The 15,743-nt window shown below is 43.5% G+C and overlaps 1 protein-coding gene across 4 annotated transcripts in view; it reads right to left on the reverse strand.

The window, feature by feature from the left end:
* The window catches only part of FOXM1 (forkhead box M1), a 133,384-nt gene that overhangs the window by 23,483 nt on the left and 94,158 nt on the right, over positions 1–15,743 (reverse strand). For 3 of the 4 annotated variants that reach the window (XM_030213878.1, XM_030213876.1, XM_030213877.1), the window contains exons 4-8: positions 8,570–8,721; positions 5,341–5,547; positions 4,530–4,658; positions 3,262–3,306; positions 2,381–2,441 (exon numbers count right to left, since the gene is read on the reverse strand). In XM_030213878.1, the coding sequence (XP_030069738.1) occupies positions 2,381–2,441; positions 3,262–3,306; positions 4,530–4,658; positions 5,341–5,547; positions 8,570–8,721 (594 nt within the window). The remainder of the gene's footprint in view (positions 1–2,380; positions 2,442–3,261; positions 3,307–4,529; positions 4,659–5,340; positions 5,548–8,569; positions 8,722–15,743) is intronic. The other variant, XM_030213879.1, reaches the window with a different exon arrangement.

Consider the following 15,743-nt stretch of genomic DNA (forward strand, 5'->3'; position numbering starts at 1 on the left):
GGGAAAACCCCAAAATCTCTTGGTTACCCCCAGACCTCCTGAGAGGATCAAAGGTCAAAGCTATCGCAGCCTCGTGAGGGGGGGGGGGGGGGGGCAAGGTCCTTTTCAACAAAAACGACTGATGGAGTAGCAAAATAAACTCTGGCAAAAACCCCTCCACCTTAACAGAGTTGGTCGCAGCCAGGGCACCTGCACCACCGCCCACAGTGCCTTGACGCCCCCCCCCCCAACTCCCCTACTAGCGGAGAAGAAGCTTTGCCCAAAACCGCTACCGGAGCCGGCTCCAAAACAGATTGCAAAATGGCATGAGAATCACCAGGCTCCAGGCGGGAAAGCACGCTCTTGGGGGGAGGGGGGGGGGAACTGCCCCGCCGAGTCCCGCCAAATTACTGCACCCCACGCTGCAAAGGCCTGCTGCTGAACGTCGTTTCCCCGCATTGGGAACAGCATTTTACCACCTCCATTGTCATTACCCACCCCCAAACAGGAACCCAGTAGGACTTACCCCAGACTGGGAAAGCATGGGAACTGACAGCTGAGCCGAAGAAAAAAAAACTCTCCGACTCCATTTCGAGGCAGGTTCAGACAAGCAGGCAACAGAAAACAGGACTCTGACAGCAGTAACACAAACCTGCTCTCAGCAAAAACACACTTCCCTGTGCTTCTTTGTTTCTCTTTTAAATAAATTCTATGGTTTTCTTTTATTTTAGCGAGGAGGCAGAAACAAACAGGGAAGGAAAGGAACAGCAAAAGCCTGTTCAGAGGGAATTTGAGGTGCAGCAGGGACCCAGCAACTGCGTATGCTGCCAAAGGGGACACCACCAGTCCGCCACTCCGGGCTCAAACTGGCCACCGGCCCAGGAGCACCCTGAGAGGCCTTAGGCCCAGGAGCTGGAGAAAAAAATGTCCACCACCTGCTGAGATAGAGACATACTAACTGAGGAAGGAGCTGGCCGTCTGGCACCAGTGCCTTTATTTTATCTCTATCTCCACCTGCTGGTAGGTGGACTTAACCCACTAGTTCCTGGATTCATCTGCTGCAAGTGACAATGGAGCATTTTTTCTGCAGGTAAACCATGGTTTATCCAAATAAAAAGTTTTTGAAAATTGCCCTCTGTATTTCATCATACAAGAACTGGTTTTTCACTTACATGCTTGATATTTGTTTTACTGTATTCCACTGAGAACTGTAAAGAGGCAGACTAAAAATAAAATAGTTTAAGAGGTACCTAATGAAGTGATTGAAAACAGAGGGAAGTATCTGTCACCTACCCCGTAATTTTATAAAATAAGTCGCCAAGAACTGCATACGCAAATTTGAGTAACAAGCTAATTAGTTCCAATAGGCTTTACAAGCAATTACTGGCACTAATTAGATTTAACTAACATTTACACACAATCTGAAAAAGGGGGTGCAGAAATAGGAGGGTCATGGGCATATTGGGGGTGTTCCTAAACTTAATTGTTTTGTTATAGAACAACAGGGATACGCGCTTAAAGTTAGATGAGATTCCAGGGCATACGTGCTATTCTATAAACTGCACCTAACTTTTAGTTTATAGAACAGTGCTTTTTTCGGCCCCATATATATAGAATCTAGCCCATAACGTATAGCTAATTTCTCATTGCCGGAGGTCAGTAATATAACCAGATTCATGCTCATGAAGGACAGGTCCACAACCACCTCCCCCTCCTAATTCATAATAGCTGTGTGTTAGGGCCATCCCTAAATCACATTTGCTAGAAACTGAGAGTGGAGGTCAACTCCATGCATATCTTATGTCTTACCGGGTAAATTAAAAAAAAAAAAAAAAAAGGGAGGAACAAACCTTTGCACACAGAAACAGATAGTAGTAGAAAATACAAAAAGCAAAGGTGACAAGTCCAGCAAGTGAATGGTGTAATGCAATAATTTATTTTAATATCTTATTTCATATGTGTTTCTTAACACAGAGATGATGCTAGCAGGTGTCAGCCTAGGGAGGCACAGACACTGGGCGCTGAAACCTTGTCACTAGGGAAGACTCAGCTGGGATAGTGCAGGGCCTCAAGCACATGCACACACTGAGGCCTACCACATCCCGCCCCCTCTAAAAAAAAACAAAACAAAAACAAAAAAACTTGCACTTCAGCCTTGAGTATGTGCATGTACTCAAGGCTCCGCATCAACCTAGCTTATTCTTCGTCAACAGACTAAGCTTGGGCAGACTTTGCAGTGATGGCACAGCAGCAGTGACAACAAAAAGTTGTGTAGACCCAGAAGGAGGAATGCTGGACTGTGTGGGCAGGCCCTGGATGCCAGGGTCAGACTAAAGTTCATCTAGTCATTATGGCACTTTTGAGGCTTTTATTTTGACTGAACTGCAGTGTATTAACTCACCTTTCACATAGCTACTTGCTATTGTGCCCTTCTGAAGCTCAGGGACAAATCGTTTCTGGTGCTACAATTGGAAGAGGACAAAGGAAACAAAAAGGGGTATCATTAAGTGAAGAAAGCTCTACAGAAGTTCTGCCTGGAAGGGATGGTAAACCTTGCTCAGTCTTTACTACTTTGGATTTACTGGTTGTAGAAGGCACCTTTTCTCTCTCTTATTGATCTAGCATCTTAATTTCCAGCTAAAATATTTACAAACCACAAATTGTTTATGAAGATCTCCTGTGAGCTAAAGGTAATGTCTTCATCTCTGCGCGTCCAAGAACCTCTCTTACACAGTGGCCTTCTGACCTACCTTATTTTCATCTCCACCGTAGGCCATACTCAGCAGACTGGATTTAACCTCAGACTGTACTTACATCTTTGATTAGAGCAGGTCTCCTCAAGTTATTCTAGAGCAAGGCTACAAACTGTCTCCCCCCTTGAGAAGAGGGGGACACTGATATGGGCTCAAGCAGAGGGGATGAATGGAGCATGAACTGCGTAAGTAAAAGGGGCTATGGAATTTTACCCTGGAATAAAACTGTTATAGGGGGACACCTGCACTTAGCTACACCAAGGAGAAAAGTGGTAGGGAGGAATATAGAAATACAGGGGGACAGGGTGTCATGACCTTTAGACTAGAGAACACACCTGACTGCTGAAGACACACATCCTGTAGAACTTCCTGCGTGAAAGCATTTTTTTTTTTAAAACAAGCTCCACATTAGGGGAGAGGAAGAAATTACGTGAAAAGGAAGTAGGAAGGATCCCAAAGGAGACATGGAAAGGCAGAAAAGAGTAATCCTCTCCATGACTGCAAGGGAGGTGAGAGGGCAGTCTCTTACTGGTTCACAGTGCTGAGTTGATGTCGGAGAGCCTGGGTCCAGAGGCTGGTGGCAGCATGGCATTGTGGGAAAGAAACAAAAATACGTTACCAAAAAACAAAAACCCAAACCAATCCAATCAAAATCAATTAAATAAAAAAAACAAAAAACGCAAAAAACACACAGGTTGCAACAGATCAGTGTGATGCCTCTAGGCCAGCTCTTCTAGAAAGTTTCCTATAGTACAAAATACTGCCATTCCATGGTTCTTTTCTCCCTTTTTCATCTGAAATATGCTTCCAGTTCTAGTAACTATATTCACCTGAGGAAGAGTTACCTAAATTTACAGATTTTCTAATCAAGTTTCATACAGTAAAACTTACTGAAAATACATTTATAAAAGACAACTCCCTCTCTCTTAACACAGACATTGGGGGGGGGGGGGAGAGAAGAGGTGCTGATCTTTCTGAGAAAAACATATGAGTTTGTAGCAGTTGTCAGAGCGCTTTCTAATTCAGGGTTCTCAGAAGGCCAACATTTGCATGCCTTGATCAGTTGCCACCAAGAGCAACTCCCGTTACTTTCAGGTAAGAACAAGGATAGGTGATGGCATTCAAAGTGCAGAAGTGGTGGTGTAATCACCTCATATGAGTAAGTTCCTAAAATAATCTTGAGACCCCCAGAAAGATACAGAGTGGAGTCGGTCCAGAGGAGGGCTACCAAAAGGGCACAAAATTCTGGCAACATAAACCTTGTAAAGTTAGACTTAGGAATCCAAATAGAAGTACTCTTGTGGACAGGGGAGATGGAAAAACATTCAGGTATATGAGAAGTATAAATGAACTAGAAAGCAAACATTTTTCAATGGGAAAGGAGTCCTTAAGCAGGAGGCAGGATAACAGTAAAAAAAAAAAAAAAAAGACGGGGTAATAAAGAAAATATTTCTTCACAGAAAGGGTAGGCGAAAAGTGAAACGAAGGCAAAAAACACAGTAATGGAATTCAAGAAAGCGTGGAATACTTCGCTATGGGCATATGATGGCACATCTGTAATCATATAAGATGCACTGTATTATAACTGAAAAGGATAATAGGAAGAGTGGGCATGTGGTCCTGCAGCCTTGACCTGTAGTTATATTCTGTCAACTCAGTCCTCTGGTATAGCATCAGACAATAAAATGAAAGGTACCTTGTTCTTTGTACCTAAAGCTTAATCCAAAGCCTGATGCTTTATAGCCTGGCATTTGCCAGCACAATGAAAAGGAAATGTCATTACCTAGAAAGACCCACCTTAAACACTTGGTCCAGCGTCAGACAACGATTGGCATCAGGGTGGATTGTCCAGAAGGAAATTTTACCATTTGCTGCAGTCTCTCGAACAAACATGTCATGAAGGGAAAGATTGTGTCGAATAGAATTCTGCAAAGAAGTTCTTAAAATTTAGCAATAGATATCCGGGTTTCACCATGACTATATCACAGCATGCTCCCCCCATAGATTATCTGCTCCACTAAACCTACACAAGCTCACCTATCATCTAACACCAAAAGCAGTTGTGTTAGACAAGTATTCTGAGCTTTAAACTTTACATTCTTCAACCTGGGTGATTAACAGGGCAATGTTCAAAGGTTTTTCTATGCATGAACAGCCGTTTCCATTGGAGGAGGGGGAGCCATTATGTCTTTCTGCACAGGCCGTCATGTTCATCTCTGCTAGACATGGTATATCTGAATAATTTTCTCCTGCATCTTTACCTCTCTGCTCAGTTCTCTTAGGTTTTACAGACAAATATACATATGCCATAATCCTTTGCCCATTCTCCCTCAGGACCTGCATCAGTATTTTTGCTTAAGTTCTACTGTAACTCACCTTGGACAATTTGGAAAAGCAGGGATAAACAGATCTCATTTGATCGGTTGTCAGCATTCCCAGTTGCATATATTTCTAGAGTGTACAGCCCTACTGTCATAGAGCTGCCTTACAAGCTTTTTGTACAACCCTTGAGCTCCCAGTTCTAAGAGCTGTGGATATTGTACAGGCTGGTGCTATAAAACCACAGGGCTTAAATACATTTTTTTAAAATTTATATCCGCTGCATTACCTTCCACCCAGGCTTAGCCACATGTTTGAAATAAGGAAAATGATCCTCAATCCAGGTGTAAATTTCCTTCAGGGTCATCCGTTTTCCCTCTGTGCTGTTGATAGCAAACTGGATCATGGCCATGTAGGAATATGGAGGACGCTCCGAAAAGGACTCCTGCCACGAAGTGGAGGAGCTGCAGGGTGTGGCACTTGCATCCTCCTTGCTCTGAGTTTAAAAAAAGAAGTAAGAAAGGAACCACTTCCACCGCCATTTGAGTATTAAAAAAGGCCTTGGGAATAAATATAATTCTATATTATTATGATATGCCATCAACTTTGTAATCGTGCTCCAGCAGTGAGTTCAAATGCCTCTCTCCCTGACATCAATTCACAAGAATCACTATTTCTTCCTGTTTTATTGCTTTTTTTTTTTTCTGTAAGCCTAAACTTTCATCACAGATCACTTCTCTCTCTTCCAGATTTTGCATTTAATTTTTGTATTAAAGGAGATCTAGTCTAACTTCTGTACACACTGTACACCATACAATATTGCTAACAATTCTGGTCATAGGACTGTTTTCCAAATTTTAGCAAAAAACATTTTTAAAACTGCTCTACCTCTAAAGCATGTGGGATATTAAATGTCTACTGATGGACAGCTGCAACAGCCTTTCAAAAATTATGTAACTTTTATAAGGGTAACAAATAATGACATCTACAGCAATATTAGAATTAAAAACTGGTAATTATAGGGAGTGGATTTCTACATACATAGGGAGGAGGATCCTTGCACTTGAGCACCTGCCTCTAATCTGGCTGAAGTTAGTTGTAGCTGACCATCTTCACCACCTGTTGGTTGGAAGGTGGGATATTTTAAAAGTTAACTAGTGGTTTAAATTCTGTTCCTAAAGGACAAGTGCCTCTATTTAAAACCACTTTTACGAATGACACACTACTGTAAACAGGAAACCAGTTTCCCCTCCACAGATGGGGGCCATCCTGATGGCTGTGTGAGCACCATGGTCTCACAGGGTGCAAGGGAAATAGGGACACAAAAATCATTCCCTGTCCATTGGCTCTCCTGCAATGGTCGTGGTGCATAGGCAGGACAAGGGTGCTAGGAAGCATGTCACACAGGGTGCAGTTCTGGCTTGGGATGCTTCTGGGTGTTAGAACAGTCATACTGATAAGCACTTGCCAGATTATCTGACCTAATGGAGAAAAGCATCTCCCAAGACCTACAACTCTCCTGAAATTTTCATACTGTTAGTTTATCGTTACGTATAAAACCAACTGCCTCAGTTCCTTTACCCTTGTCATCTGAAGGGTAAGAGTGAGGGACCTTGCTACAAAGGCATGGCAGCTTCTGGATCTTTTCTTTCATTCCTTCTATCAACTAGTGTTAGCTTATTTTGTTCTAATCAGGAATGTTTCAGTGTGGTTTCTTTGTGTTATTCAGTAATAGCTGCTACTCTACAGGCTCCTGAGGCCCTTGCTGACTTGAAGTTTGAGTACAGCAGTCTTTTCTCAGTTCTTTTCACTCAAGATGTTCATGAAGCACATCAGCAATGTTTAAATGTGTCTTTTATGCACATGCAGGTTGCTCTTTACAAGCTACCACAATAACTTCTACCAGGGCCAGGGAGAAGGTCATGAATAGCTCAACTTCAGTCCTAGTAGCCCCCAAAATACACATAAGATATTTTTGCATGCAGTTGGCCTAGAAACAGATTAAATTTGCTCATTTGTCTTGTCTTGATTAGATTGAAAGCTCCATTAACAGGAAAGTTTGGAAGTACAAAGGCACACACACTAGCAGCTCTATAGAAATGGTTTAGCAAATCTGAACCATTTAGAAGAGATATTTGCTTAAGAATCTCACTTCTAGACATCAGGTCTTTGTTAGAAGCCAGGCAGTAAGATGCCTATGGTATATAAAGATCTATTGGTGGTTGTGCTCAGACCACAAGAATAAAACCCAGGTTAAGAAGTCTTCCCAGTTTTGGCTTTCTGCCTGAAGCACTTGACACATGGCCTATCTGGAAGAGCTTGAACTTTCCTGTCACTGGATTTATAGTGTTCCAAATTTCAGGTAGTGTATTTGAGGTTTCTAGAAATCCTCCATCCAAGAGGGTCCCCTCTTCCTCGTTATATCACCTCTGGAGCAATCATAGTCCGCACCGGAGTCGCTCAGTTGGGTGCCTAGAATTTAACAGATGGTGCTGGCCAACACATACAGACAAGATAAATAGCAAATTAATCTGCTGGGCTTAAGAAGAGACAAAGTGGAGGTGAAAGATTGGAGAAAAGAAAAAAAAAATTGGAAGAGAAAGAGGAGAGCAAAAAAATACCAAACCAAAAAGAAATAGGAATTTCTCCTTGCTCCTACAAATTTTGGCTGGTTCCTTAGTTCTGTGAACAATTTTTCCACCTTTGCCTTACTTCTTTCATGAGTCAGCTTGCATCACATGGCCTCCTTGAATTGTGTCTGCTTTTGGTGCCAACCTTGAAAAAATTCCACAGCTGGAATGAACACTCCTCTGTCAGCACATGAGGTTGTGTGACCTGCTTGGCCTATCACACTGCTGAAGGATTTAATGGGTTGACAAATGCAGTTTGGCATCGATTAGTAAAATAAGTTACTGGATATCAGGCAAGCATTTGCTTTTCTGCATAATAAAATGCAAAAGTCCTGTGAATTTATTAGCACAGTGGGCAAAAGAGGAAATAAGAATAAGGTATGCTGTATGCTGCTTCTTAGGATGCCTGTCATTCAAGTAAAACTCTTCAATGATGACAGTGTCATTAGCACTTAGGTCTATCCTCTTTGCAGTGTGTTAATGGGAGTCATCTTACATCATTGTTCTACTTGTCCTCCTCCACAATGATCACAGATTCCTTGTCTGAAAAATTACAGGTATTAAAATATTGAGGGCTAGTACTGTTTGAGATTAGTAGAACATTACCTGTCACAGCAAATGTAGCTTTACTATTACTTCATTAGTGAATACCAGCTCATTACAGGAGGCGAAATCAAGGGAAACCAGTGAGAAATAAAACCAAAGTCCTAGGGAGTATCTGATGATAACATAGTAAGTTTGAGAAATACTTTTACTTTAAAATCTTCCTATGTGCTTAAATGTTTTATCATCTGCGGAACCACATATAGATTTTCTTCTTAATTTATTTTTATTTGATTTCTAACCTCTAAACATGTTTGACTCTTCTCGCTTACATAGAACACTTACTCTGGTCCCCTCCTCCTCTGGAGATACATTTTCTTTGTCATCTAGCTCTTGCTTCATGCTGCAGGACCCAAGTCCGTCTGAGCTCATTTTTCCCAGCCACTGGATGTTGGTTAAACTGTCGTCCAGTATGCAATTAGATACCTCATCATCATCTGTATGGAAAAATAATCCACACCTGAACCATATGGAATGCAGTAGCAGCCTAGTGGTTAGTACAGTGGGCTAAGAACCCAGGGAATTGGGTTTGATTCCCACTGCAGCTCCTTGTGACTCTGGGCAAGTCACTTAACCCTCCACTATCTCCCTAGGGACAGAGAAAGTATCTGCATATAATAATTGTAAACTTCTTTGAATCACAAAAAGGCGGTATAGCAAATCCCTTACCCTTAATTGCATTTTATATCTGTAATTCCTTCCAGGGTCAAAAAATTGAGAAAGAGCAGACAAGACAAAAAAATACGCACTGTGTATTTACTAGGATGCAGCATGCAGTAACATGAGACCTTGCTCCAAAAGAAAACTGTCAGAAGCCCTTGGGCTAGTATAATGCAGGTATCCAGAACAGATTCTCAAATTTAATACTTAAAGATGGAAAAATTATGCCTTACCTACTAATTTTCTTTCCTTTAGTGCTACCAGACCAATGGCCTATCGACTGGCAGATGGAGACAGAAAAAGAAAGTAGTTATTGTGATTCGTCCCTTAAGGGTATCATGCAGCCATAGAATGTTTAGTATGCTGAATAGCCAAGCAATGATGCTCATGATTTCCACGCCCACCAGTTGTGTACAGTTTCACAGTGCTGTCCTTAGGAATACTGGCAGCATCCTGGCAGGCATATACTGTATTCACATACAGTTTCTTCACAGAGTCAAGAGAGACAACAGGTTGAAGAGTCAGGCAAATTAGGAGAATGAACTCCGACAACAAGGCTATAAAGACAAATAGCCAGGGTGGGCTTCTGGATGGGTCTGGTAGGACTAAAGGAATGAAAATTATAAGACAATGTTTCCTTCCTTCATGTCCTAACCAGGCCAGTCCAGACCACTGGGGATGTAGCATATAGGATGGGACTAGAAAACTACATGAATTGTGGCTGAGAAACACAATTCGCCGAATAAAAAACACGCAGAAGTGACTGTGAATATCAGTGACTCACCCAGAAAAAGAAATCAACCAAATAAGACTGCCAATCGATAATAAAATCACCTTAGTAGCAGCGCTACTGAAGATAATAGGTAAATGCAGCAACCAAGACGCTATGCTACTCAGCTGAACTGAGCAGGATGTGGTATACTGGGACCTTAACATATACATAGCAACATAGTAGATGACGACAGAAAAAGACCTGCACGGTCCATCCAGTCTGCCCAACAAGATAAACTCATGTGTGCTTCTTTTTGTGTATACCTTACCTTGATTTGTACCTGTCCTTTTCAGGGCACAGACCGTATAAGTCTGCCCAGCACTATCCCCGCCTCTGGCACAGACCGTATAAGTCTGCCCTGCACCATCCCTGCCTCCCGCCACCGGCTCTGCCACCCAATCTCGGCTAAGCTCCTTAGGATCCATTCCTTCTCAACAGCATTCCTTTATGTTTATCCCACGCATGTTTGAATTCCGTTAACGTTTTCATTTCCACCACCTCCCGCGGAAGGCATTCCAAGCATCCACTACTCTCTCCGTGAAAAAATACTTCCTGACATTTTTCTTGAGTCTGCCCCCCTTCAATCTCATTTCATGCCCTCTTGTTCTACCGCCTTCGCATCTCCGGAAAAGGTTCATTTGCGGATTAATACCTTTCAAATATTTGGACGTCTGTATCATAATCACCCGTTTCACCTTTCCTCCAGAGTATACATGTTCAGGTCAGCAAGTCTCTCCTCATACGTCTTGTAACGCAAATCCCATACCATTCTCGTAGCTTTTCTTTGCACCGGTTAAATTCTTTTTACATTCTTAGCAAGATACGGCCTCCAAAACTGAACACAATACTCTAGGTGGGGCCTCACCAATGATTTATACAGGGGCATCAACACCCCCTTTCTTCTGCTGGTCACACCTCTCTCTATACAGCCAGTACGTCATACTGAAAACGCACACTGTCTCATCGAAGTTTTATAAACCACAGTACTGCTAAGAAGAACTAAGGTTTCTAGTAGGAAGACATTAAAAGTAGTGTGTGATATTTTACAGCTGTCCAATGGAACTCCCTCAGAATGGAAGAGCTCGGCATTAAACGGGCAACTCTATAATCTAGGTGCCGCATACGTAAATGCTTAGAATGCTAGCATTTCAGCGTGTATGTGTGCTTGTACCTGCATTACTACTAGCAGGGCGTGTATATTCTGCAAATACCCACTTACTTTGCGTGTACTTGCAAGGGAGCGACACAGCACCAGAAAACCTCATCTAGGTGTCTGCACTTACGACAGCTCCATGGCTGGTAACACTGGGCATCTAAATGTGAGTCGTGCCAATCTCAGGTTAAGCTAGGTTAAGTCTATAATGGATCCAGTCACTTAAAATCTGTTATGGAAAAGGATCCTACTACACGTCCTTGGGGCACCTACATGGAGGCTCCCAGTTGTAGAATTGTCTCCAAATTGTCCACATCCAGAAATCAGATGGGCTGCAGTGTTCTAAGCAAGTTGCAAAAGCCTAAGCATTGTATCAGGCAAACCTAAGGTGACAATAGGCCTTACCTGCTAATTTCTTTTCCTCAAGTCCCTCCAAACCAGTCAAGATGCTTGGGTTATGCATGCCTAACAGTAGAGGGAGACTGAGAACACCTGACTTTGAACACTGTATATCTGTCCTGTGCAGAACCCCAAACAGCCAGTATACCGATAACCAAGCAGAAAAAGAAATGCATAAAGAAAGAAACACCCTAGAACCCTATGCCTGGACTCCTCCACCAAATTACCTGTGCTTCTGCAGACAGAGTGCAACCAGAGATCTGACCTGCACCAGTCATCCACCAGAAACTAGGCCTGGTATCTTTTGACTGGTATTGTACACATACGGAGTGGCCTAGTGGTTAGGGTGGTGGACTTTGGTCCTGGGGAACTGAGGAAGTGAGTTCGATTCCCGGCACAGGCAGCTCCTTGTGACTCTGGGGAAGTCACTTAACCCTCCATTGCTCCATGTAAGCCGCACTGAGCCTGCCATGAGTGGGAAAGTGCGGGGTACAAATGTAACAAAAATAAATAAATACGTACTAGTAAACACCCAAGGCAAACTCAGGCTCAAACACAAGAAAACAAACACCATAATGAAAAAACAGGGTAGGCTCTTGACCAGTCTGAAGGGTCTAAGTGACCGGAGATGAAATTGAGAGGATTGAGGCAAACAGCATCGGAGAGGGTAAAAATCCATGCTACCGAATGGATGCCATAGCTTACTGAACTGAGAGCAATCACTAGGCCAAATACACTGGTTAGCAAAGGAGCAGATAAAAGACTGATTGGAACTTTGAAGCCCTTAGACTTCCTACCATAACCTTAGTAGCAGGGCTGTGGAGTCTGCACATCAGACTTTCGACTCAGACTCCTACTAATATTAGGCTTTAATTTTTTTTGTCGTTGATCTAAAGTACTGGTAAATATAACATTTTAGGTTATTAATTCTGGAGATCTAGAACAAAAATCATCATTTTTTTTGCAAAGAACGAAATTGGATAAGAATACAAAATTTAGACCTGCATAGAAGAACCAAAATTATTAATTCCCCTTAATGGAAATTTCTTACATTAAATGAAACTGTCCACAGTGTCTTCTCCTTCCTACTCAAGCTGGGGCTGTGTGCCTGCTGCCAACACTGAAAAAACATTATTTTGCTCTGCAGTCTATTATTAGGCTTATTTTCGAAAGTGATCGCCGGCGATCTTCTGACATAAATCGGGAGATGGCCAGCGATCTCGCAAAAGCAGCGAAAATCGGTATAACCGAAAGCTGCTTTTTTGACATCGCTGCTTTCCCGGTTGCCGCGCCAGTGAAAGTTCAAGGGGGTGTGTCGGTGGCAAAGCGAAGGCAGGACATGGGCTGGCATGGAAAAAAAAAAGCGGCATTAATCAGTATTTCGCCGGGTTTACTTGGTCCTTTTTCACCACCAAGCCTCAAAAAGGTGCCCCAATTGACCAGATGACCACCGGAGGGAATGGGGGATGACCTCCCCATACTCCCCCAGTGGTCACCAACCCCCTCCCACACTAAACAAATAAAAATAAAAACCTTTTTTTTTTACCAGCCTCTATGCCAGCTCAAATGTCATACCCAGCTCCCTGACAGCAATATGCAAGTCCCTGGAGCAGTTTTTAATGGGTGCAGTGCACTTCAGGCAGGCAGACCCAGGTCCACCCCCCCCTACCTGTTACACTTGTGGTGCTAAGTGTTGAGCCCTCCAAACCACCCCCCCCAAAACCCACTGTACCCACATGTAGGTGCCTCTCTTCACCCATAAAGGGCTATGGTAGTGGTGTAGAGTTGTGGGGAGTGGGTTTGGGGGGGATTTGGGGGGGGCTCAGCACCCAAAGGGAGCTATTTGTATATTTTTCTAACATTTTTAGAAGTGCCCCCTAGGGTGCCCGGTTGGTGTCCTGGCATGTCAGGGGGACCAGTGCACTACAAATGCTGGCTCCTCCCATGACCAAATGCCTTGGATTTTGCCGGGTTTGAGATCGCCTGCATTTTTTTCCATTATCGCTGAAAAACACCACCAGCCATCTCAAACCCGGCGAACTCTGGCATTTGGCTGGGCTACACTGTATTATTGAAAAAAAAGATGGCTGGCCATCTTTTTCGATAACATAGTTCCGGCCAGCTGTAGCACCGCTGCCAAAATAGATCGCCGGCGACGTTCGATTATGCCCCTCTATGTCTCCCTGAGACCTGAAGCGAGCAACCACACACACACTCAGTTAACGATGTCGGCATAGGGAGATGCAGCAGACTGCAGAGCTACAATCTGCAGATTTGCATACCTGCTGGCCCACCTGCGTGCCTGCTGGTCCACCCGAGCCCAAGCGTCGACTGCTAGCTCTTCCATTTAGGCTGTCTGTCACAGCCCTGAGCTGCCTCTCTGTGTGGTTTCCCTTTTACCTTCTATTTTCCTCTTGTTGGTAATATTTATACCTGTGTGTTTGGTCTTGTGACTGGCCAAATTAGTATTCCCTTCTGGGACTTTATTCTGTTTCTTTTCCCTTCCTTGTTTGTTTGGGCTCCAGTTTGGCCTTGCGGCCTGTACGAGTATTCTATCTTTTGTTTCAGGGGGTGCTCTCTGGTCTCCTTGAGCGTGCTGGGCTTCGTAGCCTTTTGTCTCTGTACTCGCCTGGGCTCAGTCTGCCTTAGGCCTAGGTCCAAGGGCTCACAAACACAACAGAGTCAACTACAGATACCAGAATCTGTGTTCTGTTCAATGGGCTGCCTGAACCCTGCTAAGGAATGCAGAGCCAATGGTAAAGATATACAGTAACACCTCAGTTTTCGTTGACTTCGGTTATCGTCGATTTTTTTCGCGAAAAATGTGTCTCGGATTTTGTCGGCGTGCCCACGTTGCTAATTTTGCGAAAACGCGTTTTCCTGCTCAGTGTGGCGTTGTTTCTCATTGTGTGAGCATCACCCCGCGCGTCTAGCCAAACAATTCCATTGCTTTCCAGTGTTTTTATTCATATGGAAATAATTGCCTCAGTTTGTCAGTTTCGGATTTCGCCGATTTTTTCGGACGGATTATCGACGAAAACTGAGGTATCACTGTACAGCAATATGATTTCAGCTAATCACTGAATGGGAGACTACCAGAAAGCTGCAGAGTTGTGTTGTACTTCCACATACCCACAGGCTGGAATCAGCTGAGAACTTACAGAATCCGAACAATTTTTAATTTTATGTCTACTGCCTAAGGCGGAGAGACAAGCTGCAGATAGCCATATAATACTACTCCTCAGCCTACCCTGACTTAGATAGAAATACAAGGGAGAACCGATAGAGGAGAGATCCAAACCAAGCTGGAGAAAGTCGACTAACGGCCACCAAAATGACTGTGTCTAGCAGGGTAAACAGGGAAGGGAAGGGAAATGGGACTTGCTATACCGTCTTTCTGAGGTTTTTGCAACTACATTCAAAGCGGTTTACATATATTCAGGTACTTATTTTGTACCAGGGGCAATGGAGGGTTAAGTGACTTTCCCAGAGTCACAAGGAGCTGCAGTGGGAATCGAACTCAGTTCCCCAGAATCAAAGTCCACTGCACTAACCACTAGGCTACTGTTTACAACAGAATGAGCCGATGCCGAGAAATGAAACAGCCCCAACAAGCTATTTCATGTAACCGAGGACAGCAAAGGCTTGCAAACATTTACCCGAAGGAGGAATAACAAGCAGCAACCAATACCAAGGCTCCCTCAGAAATCATATTGCCCAGCAGGACCGGTACCAGCATCAATATAGCCACATATTTTCAAATCTCAAAAATAGTAGTGGTGGTGGGGGTGGGGGAATAAAAGGCACTGGCCTAAAGAAATACCAAGCCAGCAACAAATTTCTGTGAAGTGCTCCATCGTCTAGGAGACAAAAATATGCTCTATCACAAAGAGAGCCTGATAAAAGTTCACCTGGGTGAAGTGATTCCTACCATTTTCTCAACCGTTAAGGGAAAAGACAGAAGAAACTACCTAATAGAGTAAAGCAGAAAAAGGCATTACTTACCCCATGACTGAAGACCGAATCTTACTCAATACAAAAAAAAATAATGAACAATTTATGCCATAAAAAAGTTTGACTCACAGCACCAAGAAGGGGGAGAGGGGGACTCGGCATCACCCAGTACGCCTTGAGGCTTAAATTCCAAGGAGAACTAAATTGGATTAGCCTGAAAGCCCCTGCTCTACTGGCACCCAGACACTTGCTGGATAAGAGCACCAAGGAGGAGTTACATGGTTTGTCCACTATTCACTTGGAGATAGAAAACATTCTATGACTGCACAATAACCTTAAGGGGCGAATCACAAGGACTACTTTCTTTTTCTGTCACCATCTGCTTGTCGATGGACATAACCAGCCCCAATGGTCTGGACAGGACACGAAGGCAGGATCTATTTTCCCTTCTCACTCAAACCATCCCCCACCAAATTTCCTCAGAACTAAACTAACCAATAGTGCTCAACAGGCACCAAAGG

Source organism: Microcaecilia unicolor, chromosome 9 (assembly GCF_901765095.1).
Source record: "Microcaecilia unicolor chromosome 9, aMicUni1.1, whole genome shotgun sequence".
NCBI lineage: Eukaryota > Metazoa > Chordata > Amphibia > Gymnophiona > Siphonopidae > Microcaecilia > Microcaecilia unicolor.